The sequence below is a fragment of the Polypterus senegalus genome, chromosome 2 (genome assembly GCF_016835505.1).
Source record: "Polypterus senegalus isolate Bchr_013 chromosome 2, ASM1683550v1, whole genome shotgun sequence".
NCBI lineage: Eukaryota > Metazoa > Chordata > Cladistia > Polypteriformes > Polypteridae > Polypterus > Polypterus senegalus.
This window is the reverse complement of record NC_053155.1, coordinates 197,595,235-197,617,734: the sequence shown is the minus strand read 5'-3', so window position 1 is coordinate 197,617,734 and position 22,500 is coordinate 197,595,235. Positions and strand designations below refer to the sequence as shown.

The window sequence follows — 22,500 nt, the reverse complement described above, 5'->3', positions numbered from 1 at the left end:
ACAGCCGCAACATGATTCAGCTCTCTGCGGTGCCCTTTAAATATCGCAGTACGTTTTGCACAGTGCAAAGGATGACCCAGTGTGCCAGCGGATTTGACTAGGATATTCAAGTTTGGCTTTTTAACAAGGGTACATTTCATATCTGAAAACAGTTGTAATTGAAGTGGCTTGATTTGAATTTAACTCTTTAGATGCATGTTAGTGCTGGGCGGTATACCGGTTCATACCGAAAACCGTTTTTTATTTTTTTTATGATATGGATTTTTCTTATACCGCAACAACAGTTTAAATTGCCTAAACGACGTTCGGAACGTGGCACAGCGGGAAACTGTTCAAGTGGGGAACTTTTTCACTGCTACACCGCTAAACACAGATTTGTTGCAATAGGGCTCTTTTTCACTGCTACACCACCAAATAGTGGGCGGTAGCGTAGGTATGCCGCGCAGTGAAAATGGACAGACAGCATTCCGAAACTGAACTAAAAGTAAAGTTGAACATGATGAACAGAAGAACTTTTGCCGAAAAAAAGGAGTCACATCCGTCGCCTGGAGAGAACTTTAGTTTTAAAAGGTCAGATGTGTAAATACTGTTTCTATACTACTGGATAATACTGCAAGCTAAGTTGTAATTGTTTTATTTGTTTTCAATACAGTGTAATGTACCTGGGTAATGTGTAATAGTGTGACGACATGTTGACTTTATTCTCGTAATTTGTCATTAAAGTAGACCATCATAAACTAAACTTCATTGTAAAATGAATAATTAATTTTCTAGATTTTCTCAAACCCCGTCATAAGTTATATAGCACATTAAATGCTTTGTGTTAAGTGATTCTTAAACTGACTTCTTGCACTAAGAGGAGGCGCCGGCAGCGATTGCCACACAGAATACATTCACTTCATGATCTTCCTGCTCTCTGAACATTTAGAATGCTAAGATAAATACTTAATATAATTTTCATGGTGAAATGCATTAAAGCATGCATTAATCATATGGGGGCAAGGCACCGTGCCTGCCTTGCATTTGCATGTTTTTCTGGCGGGTTTACTCGGCGTGCTTCAGTTTCCTTTCAAAGTCATGTAGGATGTGGGGTTTTGTTGTGCTATATTGACCCTAATAGTGTATGTTTTGCTTGTATTCATCCTGCGATGTGCTGGCGACTCGTTGGATGGCATAATTAAACATGTATAACGAAGATATCTTTAAAGTTCTGAACACTCTGTGGGCTAAGTTTATAACTAGTTTTAATTTCACAAAGACGTTTATCGTGTGGTGATTGTTTATGTGGTGAAAGAAAAAGGAAGGAAGGAAAAAGGGGGTTTTGGTACATCAGATAGAGACAGCATGCATGCAATAAAGATAGCCCGCTCAGAAGAACATGCATTGAATTTTGTGTTTGTGTCTCTGACCAGCACATCAGAAACCCAACATTTGCACAATATTTAAGTTATACCTGTGCGATAGCTATTCATACATCCAGTTTTTTGGAGCCTCGTCACACCTGCCATAAAGTTCTCTACACTGAACATACACCTGGGGACCCCTTACTGCGAGGGAGCAGCACTACCGCCTCACTACCGTGCATGTGTAATACCTGCTTTAATGCATTTTATCATGAAAATGATATAAAGTATTTATCTTAGCATTCTAAATTTTCAAAAAGCAGGAATATCATGAAGTGAATGAATTCCGTATGGTGATTGCTGTCTTCTCTTAGTGCGGAGGAAGTCAGTTTAAGAAGCGTAGTGATTAACCACTGGGTAGGGGAACGTAACACAAAGCATTTAATGTGCTGCATTAATTTATGAGGGGGTAAATTAAGTAACTGATTAAACATTGATTTTAGGAAGTTTAGTTTACGACATTCTACTTTAATTATGAAGTAAACTATGAGAATAAAGTGGAAATGTAGACTTTAATCTCAACATAAACGGCGAGAATAAAGTGGAAATGTTGACTTTGTTCTTGACATATAGTTTGTTTTATTCTTCCCAGTATAGCTTAGCTTGAAGCAAGGTCCATATTAATGCAGTTTGCCTAAATGATGGTTCAGTTGGTAAAGATGTCATCACCAAGTTGCACTTGTTTTATTTTATTTTAATTTGGTGAATACTATGTAATGCACCTGGGCTTGAAGTAATAGTGCAACTATCATTAATAATACTATTATTTATTTTATTATTATTTATTAGTTTAAATATTATGCAGTTTAATCATGATAAAGTTGTTTAAAAAGTCACTAACGTGCCAGTGGACAGAGATTGTTAACATTAACAGAAAGTGTAGTTGGTTTACAAAAAATATTTACTATTTTTTCCTTTTCTAAGACATATTCGGTGCAATACAATTTTTGACAAGCACTTCTGGATATTTTACTAAGTCTTAATGCCTCTTTGTATGGTTGAAAATATGTTGTCAAAATTATAGTTTGTTTCTGCAAAATTTGTTCAATAAAAAGGTTCTATATTTTGACTGCATCTGTCATGCAATGTGATACCTTCTCCATTAGTGCCACCCCCTTGAAAACTATCACTTTATAGGGCAATGCAAAACTGTATTAATACTTGTGTGCACATTAAAATGTTTTTTTTGTACAATGTACAATACTCTTGACAGTGGAATAGGTTATTCTTAGCCAGTAATTGCAGTGGATAATGTGGTTAACATCCAGTCATCCAAGGGGAAAAAAATAACATTGAATACTGTGAAACCGGGGTAATTTAGAAAAATACCGTGATATAGAATTTTGGTCATACTGCCCACCACTAATGCATGTTAAATACCACAGTCTTTCAGTATAGTTTATGACAGGTTTGTCAGAGAATTAAATTAGTGAACCTGCATGCAATCAGTATGTAAAATATGAATTCCTTTTGTAACTTGTGCAAATAGGAGGCTGTCTGTGAGAAAGTAAGTGAGTAGTTCACTAACTAATGTCATTTCCTTTAACTATAAATATTAGTAAACCCACATGCAATCAATATGTAAAATATGAATTGGTTTTGTAACTTGTGTGAATAGGAAGCTGTCTGTGAGAAAGTAAGTGAGTAGTTCACTAACTAATGTCATTTCCTTTCACTATAAATTAGTGCAGTGGTTAGTGCTGCTGCACGGATCCAACGACCTGGGCTTGAGTGTATAACCTGCTTTTATAAACTTGCCAATATCCATTTCTGTGGAATGTAACCGTGTTAAGAAAACAAACTGCTAACGATATATCCTGTTTGCAAAAAATTATGTACTGTAATGTGCAATGGTATTTGGTTCTCATCTGAATCTATGGCAGCGAACACACAGTATTAACTGCTGCAACCTTAAAGTACTGTACCTGGTGTGCAGACTATGGTAAGTGGTGGGAACGAGATAGTAAGGTGTACGCACCGAATTGCTTCCCAGAAAGAAAAAAAAGATACACCATATCCCCTCATGGGCTCCATACGAGTGTGCAGACGGATACCTGTAAACAAAGCACATACCTAAACCCTTGAGTCAGATAACCTCCCACAACCCTAATCTTAACCCTGAATGTAGTGGGCATTTCTTGACTGACATTGTGGGCATTACCTGACATACGTCATAGGTATTACAAGCTGCTGTTAAACCCATCTCGAACCATCGCACTCTACATTAATAAATAAAAGCCCACCCTTCTGCTTTTTATATCACCGTGCTACTACAGATGGAACTGACTCAATCAGGTGGCCTTGAAGCGCACTTTTTTTAATCAATTTTTAATCTCAGATAAAGAAAAGTATCCCATACGTACATTAAAATATCGTGTACGTACATTAAAGTATCCCGTACTTACGGGATATTTTTATGTATATATGAAGTAAGGGTTATCCCATAAATTTTATTTTTTTTTTACTGTGCGGTTCAGAGCTTCCATACTGGACAGCACAGAGATGGCAGATTGTCTACTGTCCATCACATAGTGGGTTTTTTTTCCATTTTTTTTAAATAAGAATCCATGATGTTTATATATATATATATTGAAAAAAGAGGAACAGCAATAAGTCCATTCAACAGGAAATGTTATCACTCAGCACTTGGGTGGTCATGCACCCGGTAAAATATTAGGCTTTGAAGCAACACATACAGTATGTGCTTCTGTATATAACTTGCTGAGTATAAGCTCTATTAGGTTTGTTTATTTGTTTATATAATATTTGAATCTATCATTTTATTGTCTTTGTGGGTAGGAAAAATGTTTAAACCAATTATTACACCATCTTAACAGTTAATGTGAGAATAAATGACATGTGTTAGTGTAGAAGGAAAATTTTTGGTATTAGCATAAAAAATAGCAAATTAACATAAAAAGCCATACAAAGGAATTAAAAAGCTTCTAAAACATTAGATTAAGCATAAATTAGAATGTTAAGAAAGTAAGATAGGTCAAGGAAAAAGTTAACTAAAAAATCAGTCATATTGCATTTTTCTTTAAGTTTATAGCAGAATTTCTAGTGTGAGAAAAGAACAGAATTGACGTACAGAAACCAGCTTAGAACAGGATAAGAATTTGAGAACACCTGTGTCCAAGGCTGGGAAGCTAAGGAAACGATACCTCAGACAGAAGATGGCTCTGGGAGGCACGTAAAGAAACCTGATCGATTGGGGAATCAGCAGAAAGGAAACAAAAGGCTTTTGCTGTAAGCAAGGTCACACTGATGTAATGCATGAAAGAAAACCTTAGTAAATTCAGGCATTAGCAAAAATATCAGAAGAATATATTAGAAATTAACTTTAGTTTAGAAATTAAGACAAATCAATCATGCCAAGCAATGATTAAATGAAAGCATATACTATATTTCTTTTTAATTAAAGCTTAGCTTCAGACTACCATTATAGCATAGCTTGAAAGGCTAGTGAAGGAAGCAACACCACAGTTGAAGAACTAATCAAGAATAAGCAAAACAGAAACTAGAGTGAACAATAGACAGTATAGCCAGGTGCAGAATGAGCTAATTGAATGAGGTCAAAATGATAAGAAATTGTTATATAAACTTCGATTGCTGCAATGTTCAGGACTCAGCTCAATTTGGCCATATTGGGTTGAGTTCTTGTTGTTTTTGTTTTGTTTTATTGCAATAAAGCTTTAAAACTCTGTCTGTCTATCCGGAGTCCTAATAGCCTTTATTTTTAGGTAAAAAGCCTTCTGATGATGAATTTTTCGCCACAACATTAGAAACTTAAATCTCATGATACTGAATTTCAGTTTGATCAGCTCCAGTGGAACTGTTATGGTTTTACAGATAATCTTACAGATCAATATTAATATTTTTGTTTAATATCCTGAACAATAAAGATTTACTTTGCTTTAGTAAAACTGAACTGTGGTAAAAACGTGTTTATTGAAGACTGACATACAATGGTACTACCTACATTATCCACAAGTAATTAGGCAACATAAGCAAACGAACAAGTATTAACAGAAATGTGCTGTTGTTTACCTCATAGATAAATGCTTATTTAATTCAAACTATATTAAGGTAATGGTGTTTACACAACTGTGCAAAATGAAAAATGAACACACCAATTAAGAGTCAAGAAACATCTTGGATCGATTGATCACATTTTACTGGTTGTCATGCTATTGTCTGTTAAAAACACCAAGAATCACAGTATCATTAATGCATCAATCAAAAACAACATTTCAGACTTGTAAATTGTGAAATTCAACACCACAAATATTCATGATCACTAATGTTTCACATTATTTCCTCACCTTTAAGCTTGACTCGTAGTCTGTGTTAACTTTGAACATCAAACCAAGTCTTAAATGAATTTCCTTGGCCCGAGAAAAGCTAGAGTCAATATAGAGAACCTCCTGAAATGCTTTAATTGCCCTGAAAGGTAGAAGGAATACAGTAATCAGCATAAATATTTATAAAACAAAGAGACATTTTACAAATGCTGTTTTACTGAAAACATTTTAGACTCCCTTCAAATTGATTTACACACAGAGAAAGAGTTAAACATAGTCAAATTTTATCAAAAATGAAATGAAAAAAATCAATATATTCAGTACTGTACACTGGATTGTTCATTACATTTTACTGTACTTTAAACACTTATGGTATTATTCCTTTTGATGTGATAGGATTCTTGTATAATAGACCGGCAAACACCTAAAAGTTTAGATATCTGTACCCCCAAAAAGAAGCAGAAATGACCAGCAACAATGATTTTCACTTCAGTAGTGTTTGTTTTCAAGTTTCACTGACTGTGCATAAAAAGGGTTAAGTCAAGTATAATACATTCACTAAGAGCCACAAAAAGAAACTGCTTTCTTAATACATAAAAGTTAGCGGAACTATGGGCAGGCTATTTATTTCATTTGAGAAAATGCCAGCTGCAAGTATCGACAAGTACCTCACGTTGAACAAGCCAAATATCAATTGTCTTGGTTACTTTTCATTTAGATGCAGATGTTTGGATTTATAAAAGCAACCTTTCTAACAAATTTACAAATTATTAAGTGCAGACCACGAGCAGCTGTTGAAAATAAAAATCAAGAAAAACTAAAGTCTTAAATGTATCTTATGAAATATTACAGGAATAAATTGACTTTAAAGTAAAATAAGACATTACCATAACATACTGCTTTCTATGGATGTTGGAATTATACAAAATGACCCTACTTTTACACTGTGTTTAATGAATGTACACAGAAATTGTTAATCCAGACTCAACATACCCCCCAATACACAAACACAGGTTTAACCTAATGATAAGTAAATACCTATGGGAGGTATTTTCTGCAAAAAAGAAAATTATAAAATGTAAATACAGTCTCTCTTGAACAAATTCATTTTCAAAGTCAGTGTGCAAGAATGCTGCAAAAATCAAAATTAAAATGAATCCTTTTGTGATTTTATTTTCAAAGTTTACACACAAAAATGCTGCAAAAATGAAAATTACCGTAAACTAAAATGAAATGGCAAACGGGGTTATTTCCCTTTAATTTTAGTTTTTGTAGCATTCTTGCGTGTAGACTTTGAAAATGAAATTGCAAATGGGGATATTTCATTTAAATTTTAATAACATTCTTGCAAATAGATTTTGAAAATGAAATTGCAAAAGAAAGATTGTATTTTCATTTTAAAATTTCAATTTTCATTTTCTACTTTGCAGAAAATGCCTCCCATAAATGACCAAGGGGGTTAATAGACCAAGCAACCCATATTGTTTAAAAAATTTCATAGTAGTGTTCACTTCAGTACTTAAACATAATTGCACACTATCTCAAACCATGACTGATGTGTATTACCATTTAGCAGTAGAATTGCTGATGAGAACCAATGGCTAGCTACCCTTTAAGCACATAGCTGATAACAAAAAAAAATATTCTGCCACCATGAATAGACAAGAGGAGCTAGAAGCACTGTTTAAAGGGAGGTTCTCTTTCACAGCATTAGTTCAGAAACTGACATTTAATAATAACAACAATAAAATCAAATGAAGTCAAAATTTGCCTCTGTTAACAACCAAGCAGTTGTCATCAGGGAATATTGTGTAGGAAGTCTGTCCAAGAATTGGAAAAAATTATAAACATGTTTAAATCAATGTTCCTTATTATTTCAGGCTTAATACAAACACTTTCATTTAAAGTCACTAGCCTCATTTCTCAACTCATTCATCCATTATCAAACCCCCTTAATCCAATTAATGATCTCCCTTATCCTCTTTAGTGTTAGACCCGTTGCAAAAACCATTTGTCCCTAGTGTCACTCGGGCAACTGTACACATGCATCTTTCATAAGCGAACCAGGAATCACTCGTGCTGTAAAAGTGTTGTCAATGCTGCTGTTCTTTGGAGAAATTTTGTGATTGCAGGTTTTCACTAATTATGAAATAACTGCATTTTTCGCAACAATGAAAACTTTGACAAGAATACCCACGCAGCATCCAACCTGAAGAAAATTTGGGAGATATACCAGGTCATTGTAGCATGATTTCTGAACATTTACATTCTGCACCACAATTTCAGCATTAATGAAATTCTCATGGCTTATAAGGGAAGACTGTCATGGATACAATGTATCGTGTCAAAACAACAAGATTTGGCATAAAGTTTTACAAACTTTATGAATCTAAAACATTTGATACATATAGAATTCGATTCTGTACACAGGGAAGCGGACAATGTTTAACCCAAAATAAAATAAGAATGGCGTTGCTATGTCATCTGTGCCGACTTTGACAGATGCTCTGATGGATCACGGTTACTCTGTAACCATGGACAAATATTATACTTCATCGGTGCTATTTGACATCTTACTGCAAAGAAAGACTGACACATATGGAACACTGCATTCTAACCGTTGTGGCATACCAGAAGACTTTGGCAAAGCTAAATTACAACAAGGTGTGCTAGTAGCTTGTCAAATGGGTAAAGTGGTAACGCTGAAATGGAAGGACAAGAAAGATGTTTGCCATCTTACAACTGTATATAATGCAGCTACGGTCACTGTACAACAAGCACATTACGAAGCTTTGTTCTGTGGTCGACTATAATACCACCATGGGTGGCGCAGATCGAGTGGATCAAGAATTGACTTTCCATCATGTTATGCAGAGGCAACAAAAGAAATACTACAAAAGGATATTTGACATCTGGTAGAACAGTGCATTTGGAATGCATTTGTCTTATACAAACAGAAAGCTGGCGAAACTGTATCTCATGCAAACCTTACACGCCAGATTCTAGAGCTAATCATTGCCGCACATTCACAGTCAATACTACCGCTAAAGAGAGGCAGTTAATCCAGCACATTGCGGATCAGTCCAGAGTGTCTTATTGTTAGAAAACAAACAGGAAAAAAAAAAAAAATCCAACTCATACCTGTGCAGTGTGCTGTTAAAAAACTGATAAATCAGGAAAGAAAATTCGATAAGGAAAAAGGCCATTATTGCCTTGACTGTGACGTTGGTTTATATTTTTCACTGTGCTTTAAGATTTACCACACAAATTACTCATTTTGAGATTATATACTGTTTTGGCATTAATGGTAGTATTATTATTACTGTTATTTTTGTTATTATTGTTCTTATATGCAAATTATGCAGACTATGTGGTGTAGTGGTTAAGGCTTTGGACTTCAAAACCTGAGGTTGTGGGATCAAATCCCACTACGGTCACTGAGACCCTGAGCAAGTGACTTGACCTGCCTCTGCTCCAATTGGAAAATCACAAAGAAATGTAACCAATTGTATCATAAAGGCTGTAAGATACCTTAAAGGCATCAGTCAAATAAGTAAATGTAAGAACACAATATTCAAATTATTGCATAATAATATTTGCAAGATAATATACTGTAGATGGTTTATAAAGTAGATGCCATTGTACTATATTAAAACAATTATATATATATATAAAATATAATTATATATATATATATATATATATATATATATATATATAGAGAGAGAGAGAGAGAGAGAGAGAGAGACTGGGCTTCTCTGCTTAAGCTGCTACCCGACCCCGGATAAGCGGAAGAGAATGAATGGATGGATGGAGATATATATATATATATATATATATATATATATATATATATATATATATATATATATATATATATATATAAACTAGCAAAATACCTGCACTTCGCAGAGGAGAAGTAGTGTGTTAAAAGTTATGAAAAAGAAAAAAGAAAATGAAACATTTTAAAAATAACGTAACTTGATGGTCAAAGTAATTGTTTTGTGACTGTTATGAGTGTTGTTGTCATGAAGGATTTGATTTATCATTATTTCTTTGAATCAGGTTCGTATTTGGAGGATGTGCTGTGTTCAAGTTACATTCCGTGTTTGTCAACTGTTGTAAAGATAACAGGATTCATTCATCAAAGTGTTCACTACCCAAATCGGTACTCTAAGATCTAAGATGTTTAACAGGCATTTCCGGTATTAAGTTGTGGATTTGCCTGCGAATATTTAGCGGCAGCGTGTCTATGAACTTAATTTAAACTTAAGCTTTACACCTTGCTTTCCTATTGATATGTCTACAAAGGCTTGTTCAGCTTAAGAGGGTTGTTCCTTTCTTACTGCATCAATAAACAGCTCATCTTTCTATTTATCTGAGACATCACACACTGCATGCACGGGTTTACCTTTCCCAGTCCTGCAAACTTTAGCAAAGTGGTTCAATTTACCAAATTTTTTAGACTGTCTTCCTTTAGCTGGACATTTGACTTTTTTTTCACCGTGTGCTTTGTTTTCACAGTAGCTACACTTATGAATATGCTTGTATACGTCACTCGCTTCATATTCTTTAGCTGCCTTCTCAATTGTGTAATGCGTTTTTATGTTCAGCGCTCTTTGGAGCTCTTGCTTGTTGTCTGCTGCGTTCACAGTCAGTTCACATGAGCTGCTCAGAGTACATGCATCGAAGGTTCTCAGCTGTGCTTTCTTTGAAAGTATGCAGGGGAACTTTATTACAGCTCTTACATTCACAGCATCCGTGCTCTAAATTAACTTCCATAATAGTAAACGTTGAGGTCCATTTTTCTGGTGCCTTCCTGATGACATAGGTGCCTAAACCATGCCTCGATAGACATCTCACCACCCAAATTGCTACTTGTGAATCTAAGACGTTTAACAGGCATTCCTGGTATTAACTTTTTGATTTGCCTGCAAATATTTAGCGGAAGCATGTCTATTGGATTGCTGCTGACAGACGGCCTTATTTAGGCAGGGACTCAATTACGTGGGAGGAGTGGGTATGGGGGACGTACATAAATAGGATTCAGTTATGACCGTTACGCGTAGAATTTCGAAATGAAACCTGCCTAACTTTTGTAAGTAAGCTGTAAGGAATGAGCCTGCCAAATTTCAGCCTTTTACCTACACGGGAAGTTGGAGAATTAGTGATGAGTGAGTGAGTGAGTCAATGAGTGAGTGAGTGAGGGCATTGCCTTTTATTAGTATAGATATATACACACACACACACACACACACACACGCACAGTTAAGAACAAATTTTGAGTCAGATTCTGATTACACTTTTATCTCTATTGAAACGACACATTTGCTTCATTTGTTAGTACTGATTTTAGACTGGCTGCGAAACTCTGCAGTGTGCACTTTTATAATTCAGTTATCATGGGTTCAATCACTATAAGCGGATGCTGCACATTCTTCCCTTATTAGTTTTCAAAGTAAGGCTCTTTCAATTTCAAATTTAAGTACAGGCAACATTTCTGAGTGCGTGTTAAACTGCGACTGCGCCTTTTGAGATTTCAAGTGAGGACCTTACATTTGATCAAATGTTACTGTATCATGCCGCTCAAGTCGCTGGGTCATGAGCACTAGGGGTTTTAAAAAAAAGTTGTGACTTGTATGTGGTACAAAACAAAGGTCTTGTTAACAATAGAATTAAGCTGCTTGGGCTTATCAACACATTGACAAGACAAAAGACGCTGACAGAGAGGTCCAAGGGAATTTAAGGTGGTCCAGATTTATGAGTTCTTTTGTAGGTTTTGGTAAGTCTAGTGTTAATACAGTGGTGCCACGTACATCGAACGATTCCAGCTTCAAACGTTACAGTGTTCAAATGCTAAATTCGAGAGAAATTTGATGCTTCAACATTTGATCGACGAGTGCAGTGAAAAAATTCAGCAACACAGGGTGCTTACGCAGCAAGTGTAAACGTCATCTGTTGTGCAGTCGAAAGTTGTCTCTCACTCTCGCTGTGAAAGCATTTGTTGCATTACACTTTTGTGTTTTTCAATGCTTTTTTCACTTTATTTAACTTAATTTATGGTGTGTTCAGTTATACATATATACCTATCTACTCACCATGGCATCCAAGAAGAGTGTGGAAGCAAATGAAGCCTAAGAGCAAGGCTGTAGTATCGACAATTGAAGTGAAAAAGAAACCTATCATGAAAGAATGTTTATGGAACATGACTACCCTTCCAAACAGTAACCTTTCTCTTCCTCTCCACCAACCGGACAGGACATCAGCAGTCTTCAACAAGGTGCAGTAAATTAAATTTCCATTTTATTATACAGTATTTACATATTTTACTTATTGTTTCCATGTTTTAATTTATTATTCACTGCATATAAAGTATTTATGTTATTGCTTTCACATTTTAAATTATTACTTAGGGCATTTGTGTTATTTTTACCTTTAATTATGGTATTTGCTGTTTAAGTGTATCGAAATGGGTGTTTAAGGTCTGGGAATGGATTGATTCACTTCCATTATTCCTAATGGGGAAAACTGATTCTGACTTTGAACAATTAAGCACAAATGGTCTCCTAAAACGAACAGTGGTACGAGGAACCACAGTACTTTCTTTGAAAAATGTGGAGTGTTATGGTGTAAGTAGAATAGCTACCACTTATTTTTGGGTATGTACTTTAGCCAAAATAATACTAAAAACCACAAACGGGCATTAAAAAAACTGATGTTAACATGAACAACCAAGTAACTACAAAATCTGGGGACACAATGTGGCAAATAAGCTTGTTAAATGTTTAAGTATAAAGTAATCCATGTTCTAGCATTAAAATGTTGAGTACTGAAGAGCCAGAAAATAACCGTTAACAGCTAAAATATGTACTATATGATGACAACATCAACATGTCTGTTAGTGCATCCCTTCAACAAACATGATTTCAGTCTGACAATGCCACTTTCTTGACACCCATTACTTTATATGGATTCAGCAAAAAAAAAAAAAAAAACAGGTGGGAGTGAACAAACTGCTAAGTCCTCAAGATTAATTTTATCTTTCAATAAGTAAGTAATTTACACTATTTTTTTAATTTTACTACATATTCAATAGAACTACAAAATCTGAATATTAATGCAAGCAATGAAAGTTACATTCATTCCTATGGAGAATTTTCTTAAAGACCCAAAGCATACTCGTTAAAAAGTTTGTAGTGAATAGTGGAGAAATCCACTGCTGCAAAAGCTATACTACAGGACTTCTTCCTAAAAATCCATCCAGACAGACACATACTTATACCAGTGCAGCTACCTGGCTCCATGCATTTCAAAAGTGATTCAGTTTGGTACTATATCTTTCTGTCATTTTTACTACTGTATCACTATATGGCATAACAAGATAAGCATAGTGGTCTAGGTATATACTATGTGGAAAAACTCTGTATCTACATTCTGGCACAGAATGGGAGCATTTTCAAATAGACAGTAATGTTAACTTCATTCAATTATTCATTTAGATGTGCTGTCAGACAGAGGCTGCTTATGCTTCAACTGAAGTTGTCAGGCAGATTTACTGAATTGTATGTTTTGAGTACTGAAATCTTCATTTCTTGTTGCTCTGTTATCAGCTCTCTCAAAGGCAGTCACTTTCACCTTCATTTGATGGTGTGTGACACACTATTTACTTCAAATGCATATTTTGCAATTCATATTTTTACAAACAAAGCTGCCAATTCTTTCAACCTTTCATCCACTCAGATATTGTCATAGTAAATGAACAACAACCACGTACAGTACCTGCAACAAGGTTATTATTCACTTTTACCACAAGTTCACCAAACCCGCCAAACGTTAGTGGATAATTTGCGGTCACAGAAATGTTTTTCTCTTGCAAAAGGTCCAATTTATTTTCAGCACATGCAAGCACTCTTCATAGTTAGGTCCATAAATATTTGGACAGAGACATTTTTCTAATTTTGGTTCTATACATTACCACAATGAATTTTAAATGAAACAACTCAGATGCAGTTGAAGTGAAGTTTAATTAAGTTAAGTCTTCCAAACCTGGCATACACAACTGCTTAGTATCCACTACAGTCCAAGCATCAAAGACAGCATCAACAAAAACATTGCTAGAAATACACAAACCACTGACTGGCAACATTTGTGCAAAGCATATATTCTCTACACAAATGCTGAAGAATGAATGCTTTTAGATATTAAGCAATAAGAATTTTGTAAATATACTTCACCACAAGCTTCAGCACAATGATGTTAATGTAACTCAACTGCAATATACAATACAGTACAATTAGCTGCTGGTAAAATAAAGAAGTCATATTTACTGTTGAGCCCTGTGATAATGGAGCCAATATGTCAGCATGGGTTTACCCACTTGGAACACACCACCACCCTACCAGGTCAATTTAAAAGACATGAATATTAAAACAAATACGAGATAAATATTACACGTATGACCCATCCAAATATGCACTGGACAATAAACATTTGAAAAGTGTAGTTAGAGAAGAAACTTATGATGCTTCAGTTTGTGCCACATGTTCAAGCTATACACAAGACTACTGTAGAGATGATGAAACAATTCTTGTACTTACGGAAAAGGTTTAAATTAAGTACATTTTTCAAGAACAGCGATTTCAAAATCCATAAAACATCAAATAAAAAAGCTAAAAAAGCCTTTTAACAGCTTATCTTTTTATATAGTCTGTAGACAAGATACCTATTTAGTTTCAGACAAACTAATATAAATAGTATTCTGCTTCATATTATCTCTTTTGACCTTGATATTTACCAACACATTCAATGCTGTATTTTAAACTGAAAGCTTCTGAAGAATTGGCAATAATATGGACAACTTTTAAAAGAAAATGGGTGACTTTTATTGAACAGTTCAGAAAAACTCTGGATTTCATTTTGTACTTTTGATCAAAATCCCAGATTACCTGAATGATTAAAAAGACTAACTCTACAAACAAAAAAAGAAAAAACTGTCACCTACAAGAAAAAAACGAACCTTTGAGAAACAAAGATTCTCATTTCTATCAATGAAATGCAATTCTTGTCACCTAAGGAAAATGTAAGGAAGAACAAACATATACATGCATAAACATATACACGTCGTTCTTCAGTTGAGAAATAGATGAAACATACGGACAGTTATCCAGATTGATAAAGTACAATTTACATATTACACATATATACATATATCTATATCTCTATACAGTATATTATATACTATATTATATATATATATACATATATTATATATATATATATATATTATATATTATATATATATATATATATACTATATATTATATATATATATATATATATATATATATATATATATATATATATATACTATATTATATATATATATATATACACTATGTGTGTATAATATATATATATATATATTTATATACTGTGTGTGTGTGTATATATATATATATATATATATATGGTTCTGTAAACCAGTTCAATGGGTACAAATTTATAGACTATCACTCCTACTGACTGTTTCTCCCAAGTCTCTGCAAAAACTAAGACTCGAGCAAATTCATCAGCTACCTCTGTTAGTGCCATCAGAGCACAATAAACAGAATACGCAGTGTTGCTTGCTAGTGCCGAAGCTGCAAAAAGACAACAAGTTCTAGATATAGAAGGGGCACGGTCGAAAGCCAAAAAAGAATTTGAAGAAGCACAGCTAGAGGCTAAAAGAGATCAACTGCCGTTAGAAGCTGCAATTGCAGAATCCAATGCAAAACTGAGAACTCTTAAAGGATGCAGCCACGTTCCAAGTAAACCAAATCCTTCTAATGCTTCTAAGAAACCACATGTAAGGAATGAAGAGCCATATGATACAACTATTTGTATTTTTATATATAAAAATGAAAGCAAATAAAATGAACAGCAGTACAAGACGCAAGTGCCCTATGTACCCCAAAGAAAGGCTCCAGTATTTGATGGTGACCCACTGGTTTATATGAAATTTGTCAGGGCATTTGACCTTGCTGTTGATGAGATGATGGATAACACCACCCCCGAGAAAAATTAGAATTCTTAGCACAAATCTTAGCACAATTTACCAAAGGCATGCCTAATGACACTGTACAAAGCTGTACATGCCTGCCGCCGGCTGAAGGTTACATAAAGGCCAGAAAGAAGCTAGAGACCTTTTATGGAAACAACTTACAGATAGCCAATGCGTACATGAAGAAAGCCAATAAGTGGCTGCAAATAAGACTGGATGACGGAGAGGGTCTAAAAGCATATGCAGTATTTCTTTACAACTGTATGAGCATTATGTCCAATTCTAATATAGGGTCAGTCAATATGGACACAGCCCAGAAAGACAAAAACACTAATCACAGAACATATGAAGGAATACAAACCAACAACGAAGCTAAAGCCACTTTCTCTGAAAGACTTGTTTAAAGCAGAAAAAGAACTTATCGCCTCAGTCAATTACAAGCTTACCCAGAAGAGGTTAAAGGCTTACGCAAAAATTACCATGTAAAGAAAAGTCGCAAATTCTACAAACTTGACCTAGTCCTGCAAGATGGGTTCCTAAAGGTTGGAGGAAGGGCTCAGCAAATCTGCTAGGCCAGAAGAGGCAAAACACCCTGTAGTCATTCAAAAGAATTCACATATTGCTACTTTCATTTTGCAGCAAATTGATAAAGAAATTGGAGATTGTAGGCATCATTACAAGATTCTGCACCCTCATACTCCTAGGTAATGGGGTGAGTCGTTAAGACAATCCCAAATGCAAAAGAAGCAGTCAAAAGGGTTTATGTGCAAACCAAAACATGCACACTGGATAGGCCTGTTAAACTGTACCTGCTCCAGTAAGCGGCAAATAACTGAAATGATTAATTTACATTTTGCATGCTTAATTTGCTTAATTGTGTTTGTGCTTTTACAAAGAAGTTTAAGTTTACATTTAAGTTTCCTAAGTTTAGTTTAGGTTCATTAAATAGTTATGGCCTTACTAAACAATGTTAAAGTAATTGATTTTTGCCCTTAGCACAAACAATTAGATGCCGGATGTGTAAGAGCCATTTGCTAGTTATTTAAGTTATATTAAATGTGTATCTATATATTAGTGCACAGTCTTCAGGAGGTTCTTACAACCCCCATAAGTTGAATTGAACTGGTATGTTCTAACTACAGTGGTACCTCAGTATACATCCTTAATCCATTCCAGATCCTTGGACTTATACCAAACAAATTTTTCCCCATAAGAAATAAAGGGAAAATGATTAATCCGTTCCCATGACAAAAAAAAAATCCTATTGTTATTGGCATATTATACATTGATGGGTTTGTATAAAATAATTTAAACACTGCTTAATGCTAAAATACATAAATACGAAAGCATTTTATTACATTAAATAAATGAAAATTTAACCTCACTTTACTTTTTAATAATGTATTTGTTTTTCACAATCGTACATTTACTGTCGTTCTCGGCATACAGTATGCAGCAGCCACGCCCCGAATACGCATGTCACCTTCATACTTTTCAACAATCAATTCAAATTTACGCAGAAAAACACAAAATCGCGTGAAAATTCACAGAGAGTTATAGCGCGGGTTGTTCACTGAATGCTAGCAAATGGCGTACTGCCGCTCGTGGGCCGTCGTGGATTTGTCTCGAGAGAGGTATACAAGGGTAGCGCGCAGTGTTCTAGCACGCGAGTCGTATACCAAGCAAAATTTTTTGCATCAAAACAGGACATATACCAAGTTGGACTTATTCCAAAGCGGACATATACCGAGGTACCACTGTATTTCTAGCCTCTGTGACTATACATTATACACAGTTAGTGACCTGCTTTGTTGTGTGTAAGGCATTGAAGGCAAATGGCTTTAAACCGTGCCTTAAGTGCCAAGTAACATAAAAGACTAAGTGCTCTATTTAATGCGCAGCACCTTACTGTTAAAGGGTACTGAAGTAGTAAAGCATCTTTACATACAGAAGCAACTAAAGTTTGACGAGAAAAGCTAAGCTTAGAGAAGAAACATTTTTTTGCCTTTTATTCTACATCTTTAACAACCTTTTTTTTTAAAAGAAATAGTCAACACAAGAATAAGTTTCACTAAATCTTTTAAAACAAACTTGAACTGAGAGATTTCTTTCGGCACGCATTTTACCCATGTTGGATCCTGCCTTACGCACCCACAGCTACACAAGCGAATGTGTGACAGAAGCGGTACAGTTCCACACTCCCTGCTACTTGCAAACTTTCTTGGCAGGTGGAAAAAGTTTCAAATTCCATTTGAAAATAGTGCAAGGCTGGCACTACTAAAAATTCCTTGGGCTACAGTAAAGCAAAGTTCAGCTACTCCATAAACAACTGTACTTCTACAAATATGAAAATATGAACAGAATAGTTACAGATGGTGAATATGGTCTTATGCATAATTAGATATTAAGACAATGCCCAACAAAATATAATTTGGGTTTACATGTATTCCTTACATTTAACTAAGCACTCACTTTAAAAGCTAAAATACTATTTTAATACTTGATATATTCTGCCTAGGGACCAGTTTATGGTTATTTGTTTTAAACTGAAAGGAGGATCGGTGAATGTTTTACATCATAAGATGTCTGAAATTTGAAACTTAGAGAGAAAAAACAATTCTCTCCATTATAAAAGAAAATCTTGAGACAAGATTATTGCCAATAGATTTTTTCAAGTCCCACCCTCCTCTCAATCATTTCCATTTAACAACCCACACCCACAGTCCGCTCACCTCTCATTAGTGTGAATGCTTTTGTCAGTCACAGTTCCTGCACTCTCAACCCTTATAAATTTTTACTTTTTCTTCACTGTAAATTCGCAATTAAAGAAGACTTATGTCCAAATCTTACTAAAGAATTTCATTCCGAAGGGTTATCAACAGAAGATATGAGTACACAGACAATCCTAGCACCAAGAAACTATGAAGTCAAATGAAATAACGTGAAAATCGTTGATTGGTTACATGGCAAATTGGTTAAATTCGTATCAATTGACTATGCTGAAACGGTGGTTATGGTGCGGAAGATGAAAACGTCAACTTACAATATCCCGTAGAATATCTAAAACCGTTAACACCATCCGGTCTTCCACCACACAAATTACTGTTGAAAGAAGGATGTATCCAAGAAAGGTAATGTAGTACACATCTCCCATGGATAACATTAGACACCAAAGGAGATTTTGATGTGTCATTCGTATTAAAACATTTACAGTTTCCCATTAGAATAGCTTTTGCTATGACAATTAACAAATCACAGGGACAAACATTTGAAAAAGTCGGTTTATTTACAAGACAGAAAGAAACGATATTCATTCACGGGCAGTTATACGTTGCATTGTCACGATGTACAGTGGAACCTCGGGTCACGAACGTCTCGGACCACGTACAAATCGGGTTACAACCAAAAAGTTTGCCAAACTTTTGCATCTGTTCACGACCATACAATCGGGTGACGAACAAGCCTTCCCTTCCGGATCATACGCGCTGATGATTTCCGCACATGTTCGGTCTCTCCCTGTGCATTCCCTGTGGAGCGAGAGGAGAGAGAGCGTGAGCGAGCAAGAGGAGAGAGAGAGTAAACGAGCGAGCGAGAGGAGAGAGAGAGAGAGAACGCAAGCGAGTGAGAGGAGAGAGAGAGAATGCAATTGATCGAGAGAGACAGCGTAATCGATCGAGAGGAGAGAGACAGCGTAATCGAGAGAGACCGCACGAGGGAGCGAGAGACCGCACGAGGGAGCGAGAGACCGCACGAGGGAGCGAGAGACCGCACGAGCGAGCGAGAGACCGCCTGGCGGCGAGAGACCGTGACGAAGCGAGAGACCGCACAAGCGAGCCAGAGATAGCACAAGCGAGCGAGAGAGAGCAAGCACAAGAAGGCAGTTAAAGAATGAACCGGAATTGTTTTTAAAGAGACTGCAAGGTTAGTTTGCTCTGTTCAAGGTTTTCTCTGTTCAAGGTTTTCTCAGTGTTATTCAATGTTTTTACATTTAGTTTACTATTACACTGTGCATTATTTGGTATAACAAGCAAAATACGCGCGCTTCGCAGCGGAGAAGTAGTATGTTAAAGAGGTTATGATAAAGAAAACGAAAAATGTTAAAAATAACGTAACATGACTGTCAATGTTATTGTTTTGTCACTGTTATGAGTGTTGCTGTCACATATATATATACATACATACTGCTCAAAAGAATTAAAGGAACACTTTTTAATCAGAGTATAGCATAAAGTCAATGAAACTTATGGGATATTAATCTGGTCAGTTAAGTAGCAAACGGGCTTGTTAATCAGTTTCAGCTGCTGTGGTGTTAATGAAATTAACAACAGATGCACTAGAGGGGCAACAATGAGATGACCCCCAAAACAGGAATGGTTTAACAGGTGGAGGCCACTGACATTTTTCCCTCCTCATCTTTTCTGACTGTTTCTTCACTAGTTTTGCATTTGGCTACAGTCAGTGTCACTACTGGTAGCATGAGGCGATACCTGGACCCTACAGAGGTTGCACAGGTAGTCCAACTTCTCCAGGATGGCACATCAATACGTGTCATTGCCAGAAGGTTTGCTGTGTCTCCCTGCACAGTCTCAAGGGCATGGAGGAGATTCTAGGAGACAAGCAGTTACTCTAGGAGAGCTCGAGAGGGCCATAGAAGGTCCATAACCCATCAGCAGGACCAGTATCTGCTCCTTTGGGCAAGGTGGAACAGGATGAGCACTGCCAGAGCCCTACAAAATGACCTCCAGCAGGCCACTGGTGTGAATGTCTCTGACCAAACAACCAGAAAGACTTCATGAGGGTGACCCAACGGCCCCATGTCCTCTAATAGGCCCTGAGTTAACTGCCCAGCAGCATGCAGCTCGATTTGCATTCGCCATAGAATACCGGAATTGGCAGATGCACCACTGGAGCCCTGTGCTTTTACAGATGAGAGCAGGTTCACCCTGAGCACGTGACAGAAGTGAAAGGGTCTGGAGAAGCCATGGAGAACATTATGCTGCCTGTAACATCATTCAGCATGAGCAGTTTGGTGGTGGGTTAATGATTGTCTGGGGAGGCATATCCATGGAGGGTCACACAGACCGCTACAGGCTTGACAAAGGCACCTTGGCTGCAATTAGGTATCAGGATGAAATCCTTAGACCCATTGTCAGACCCTATGCTGGTACAGTGGCTCCTGGTGCACGACAATTCCTGGCCTCATGTGGTGAGAATATGCAGGCAGTTCCTGGAGGATGAAGGAATTGATACCATTGACTGGCCACCACACTTTCCTGACCTAAATCCAATAGAACACATCTGGGGACATTATCTTTTGGTCTATCCAATGCCACCAGGTTGCACCTCAGACTGTCCAGGAGCTCAGTGATGCCCTGGTCCAGATCTGGGAGGAGATCCCCCACAACACCATCTGTCATCTCATTAGAAGCATGCACCAATGTTGTCAGACATATATACAAGAACACAGGGGCCATACAAAGTGCTGCGTACAATATTGAGTTGCTGCAATTAAATTTTGGCAAAATGGACTAGCCTGCAACATAATTTTTTCACTCTGATTTTTTAGGCGTCTTTGAATTCAGGGCTCTGTAGGTTGATCATTTTCATTTCCATCAAACGATGTGGCATCCTTTCGTTCCTAACACATTACCCAGTCTATATCAGTATAGATATCCAGGAGGATTTCTTTTTCCCATTGAGATCTGATGTGTTTTCAAAGTGTTCCTTTAATTTTTTTGAACAGTTTACATATACATATATATATATACACATACATACATATATACATACACACATACATACATATATATGTATACACACATACATACATATATATGTATACACACATACATACATATATATGTATACACACATACATACATATATATATATACACACATACATACATATATATATATATACACACATACATACATACATATATATATGTATACACACATACATACATACATATATATATGTATACACACATACATACATACATATATATATGTATACACACATACATACATATATATATGTATATATATATATATATATATATATATATATATATATATATATATATATATATATATATATATATACACACATACATACATACATACATATATACACACATACATACATACATACATATATACACATACATATATATATATATATATATATATATATATATATATATATATATACAGTGGAGGAAATAATTATTTGACCCCTCACTGATTTTGTAAGTTTGTCCAATGACAAAGAAATGAAGTCTCAGAACAGCATCATTTCAATGGTAGGTTTATTTCAACAGTGGCAGATTGTAACATCAAAAGGAAAATCAAAAAATAACTTTAAATAAAAGATAGAAATTGATTTGCATTTCATTGAGGGAAATAAGTTTTTGAACCCCTACCAACCATTAAGAGTTCTGGCTCCCACAGAGTGGTTAGACACTTCTACTCAATTAGTCACCCTCATTAAGGACACCTGTCTTAACTAGTCACCTGTATAAAAAGACACCTGTCCACAGAATCAATCAATCAAGCAGAATCCACACTCTACAACATGGGAAAGACCAAAGAGCTGTCCAAGGATGTCAGAGACAAAATTGTAGACCTGCACAAGGCTGGAATGGGCTACAAAACCATTAGCAAGAAGCTGGGAGAGAAGGTGACAACTGTTGGTGCGATTGTTCAAAATGGAAGGAGCACAAAATGACCATCAATCGACCTCGCCTGGG

At 35.8% G+C, this 22,500-nt stretch overlaps 1 protein-coding gene across 7 annotated transcripts in view; it reads right to left on the bottom strand.

Annotated features, from left to right (window-relative positions):
- Positions 1-22,500, bottom strand: part of kdm6a (lysine (K)-specific demethylase 6A) — a 548,877-nt gene that overhangs the window by 271,679 nt on the left and 254,698 nt on the right. For all 7 annotated transcript variants that reach the window (XM_039745157.1, XM_039745151.1, XM_039745155.1 and 4 more), the window contains one exon: positions 5,729-5,849. In XM_039745157.1, the coding sequence (XP_039601091.1) occupies positions 5,729-5,849 (121 nt within the window). The remainder of the gene's footprint in view (positions 1-5,728; positions 5,850-22,500) is intronic.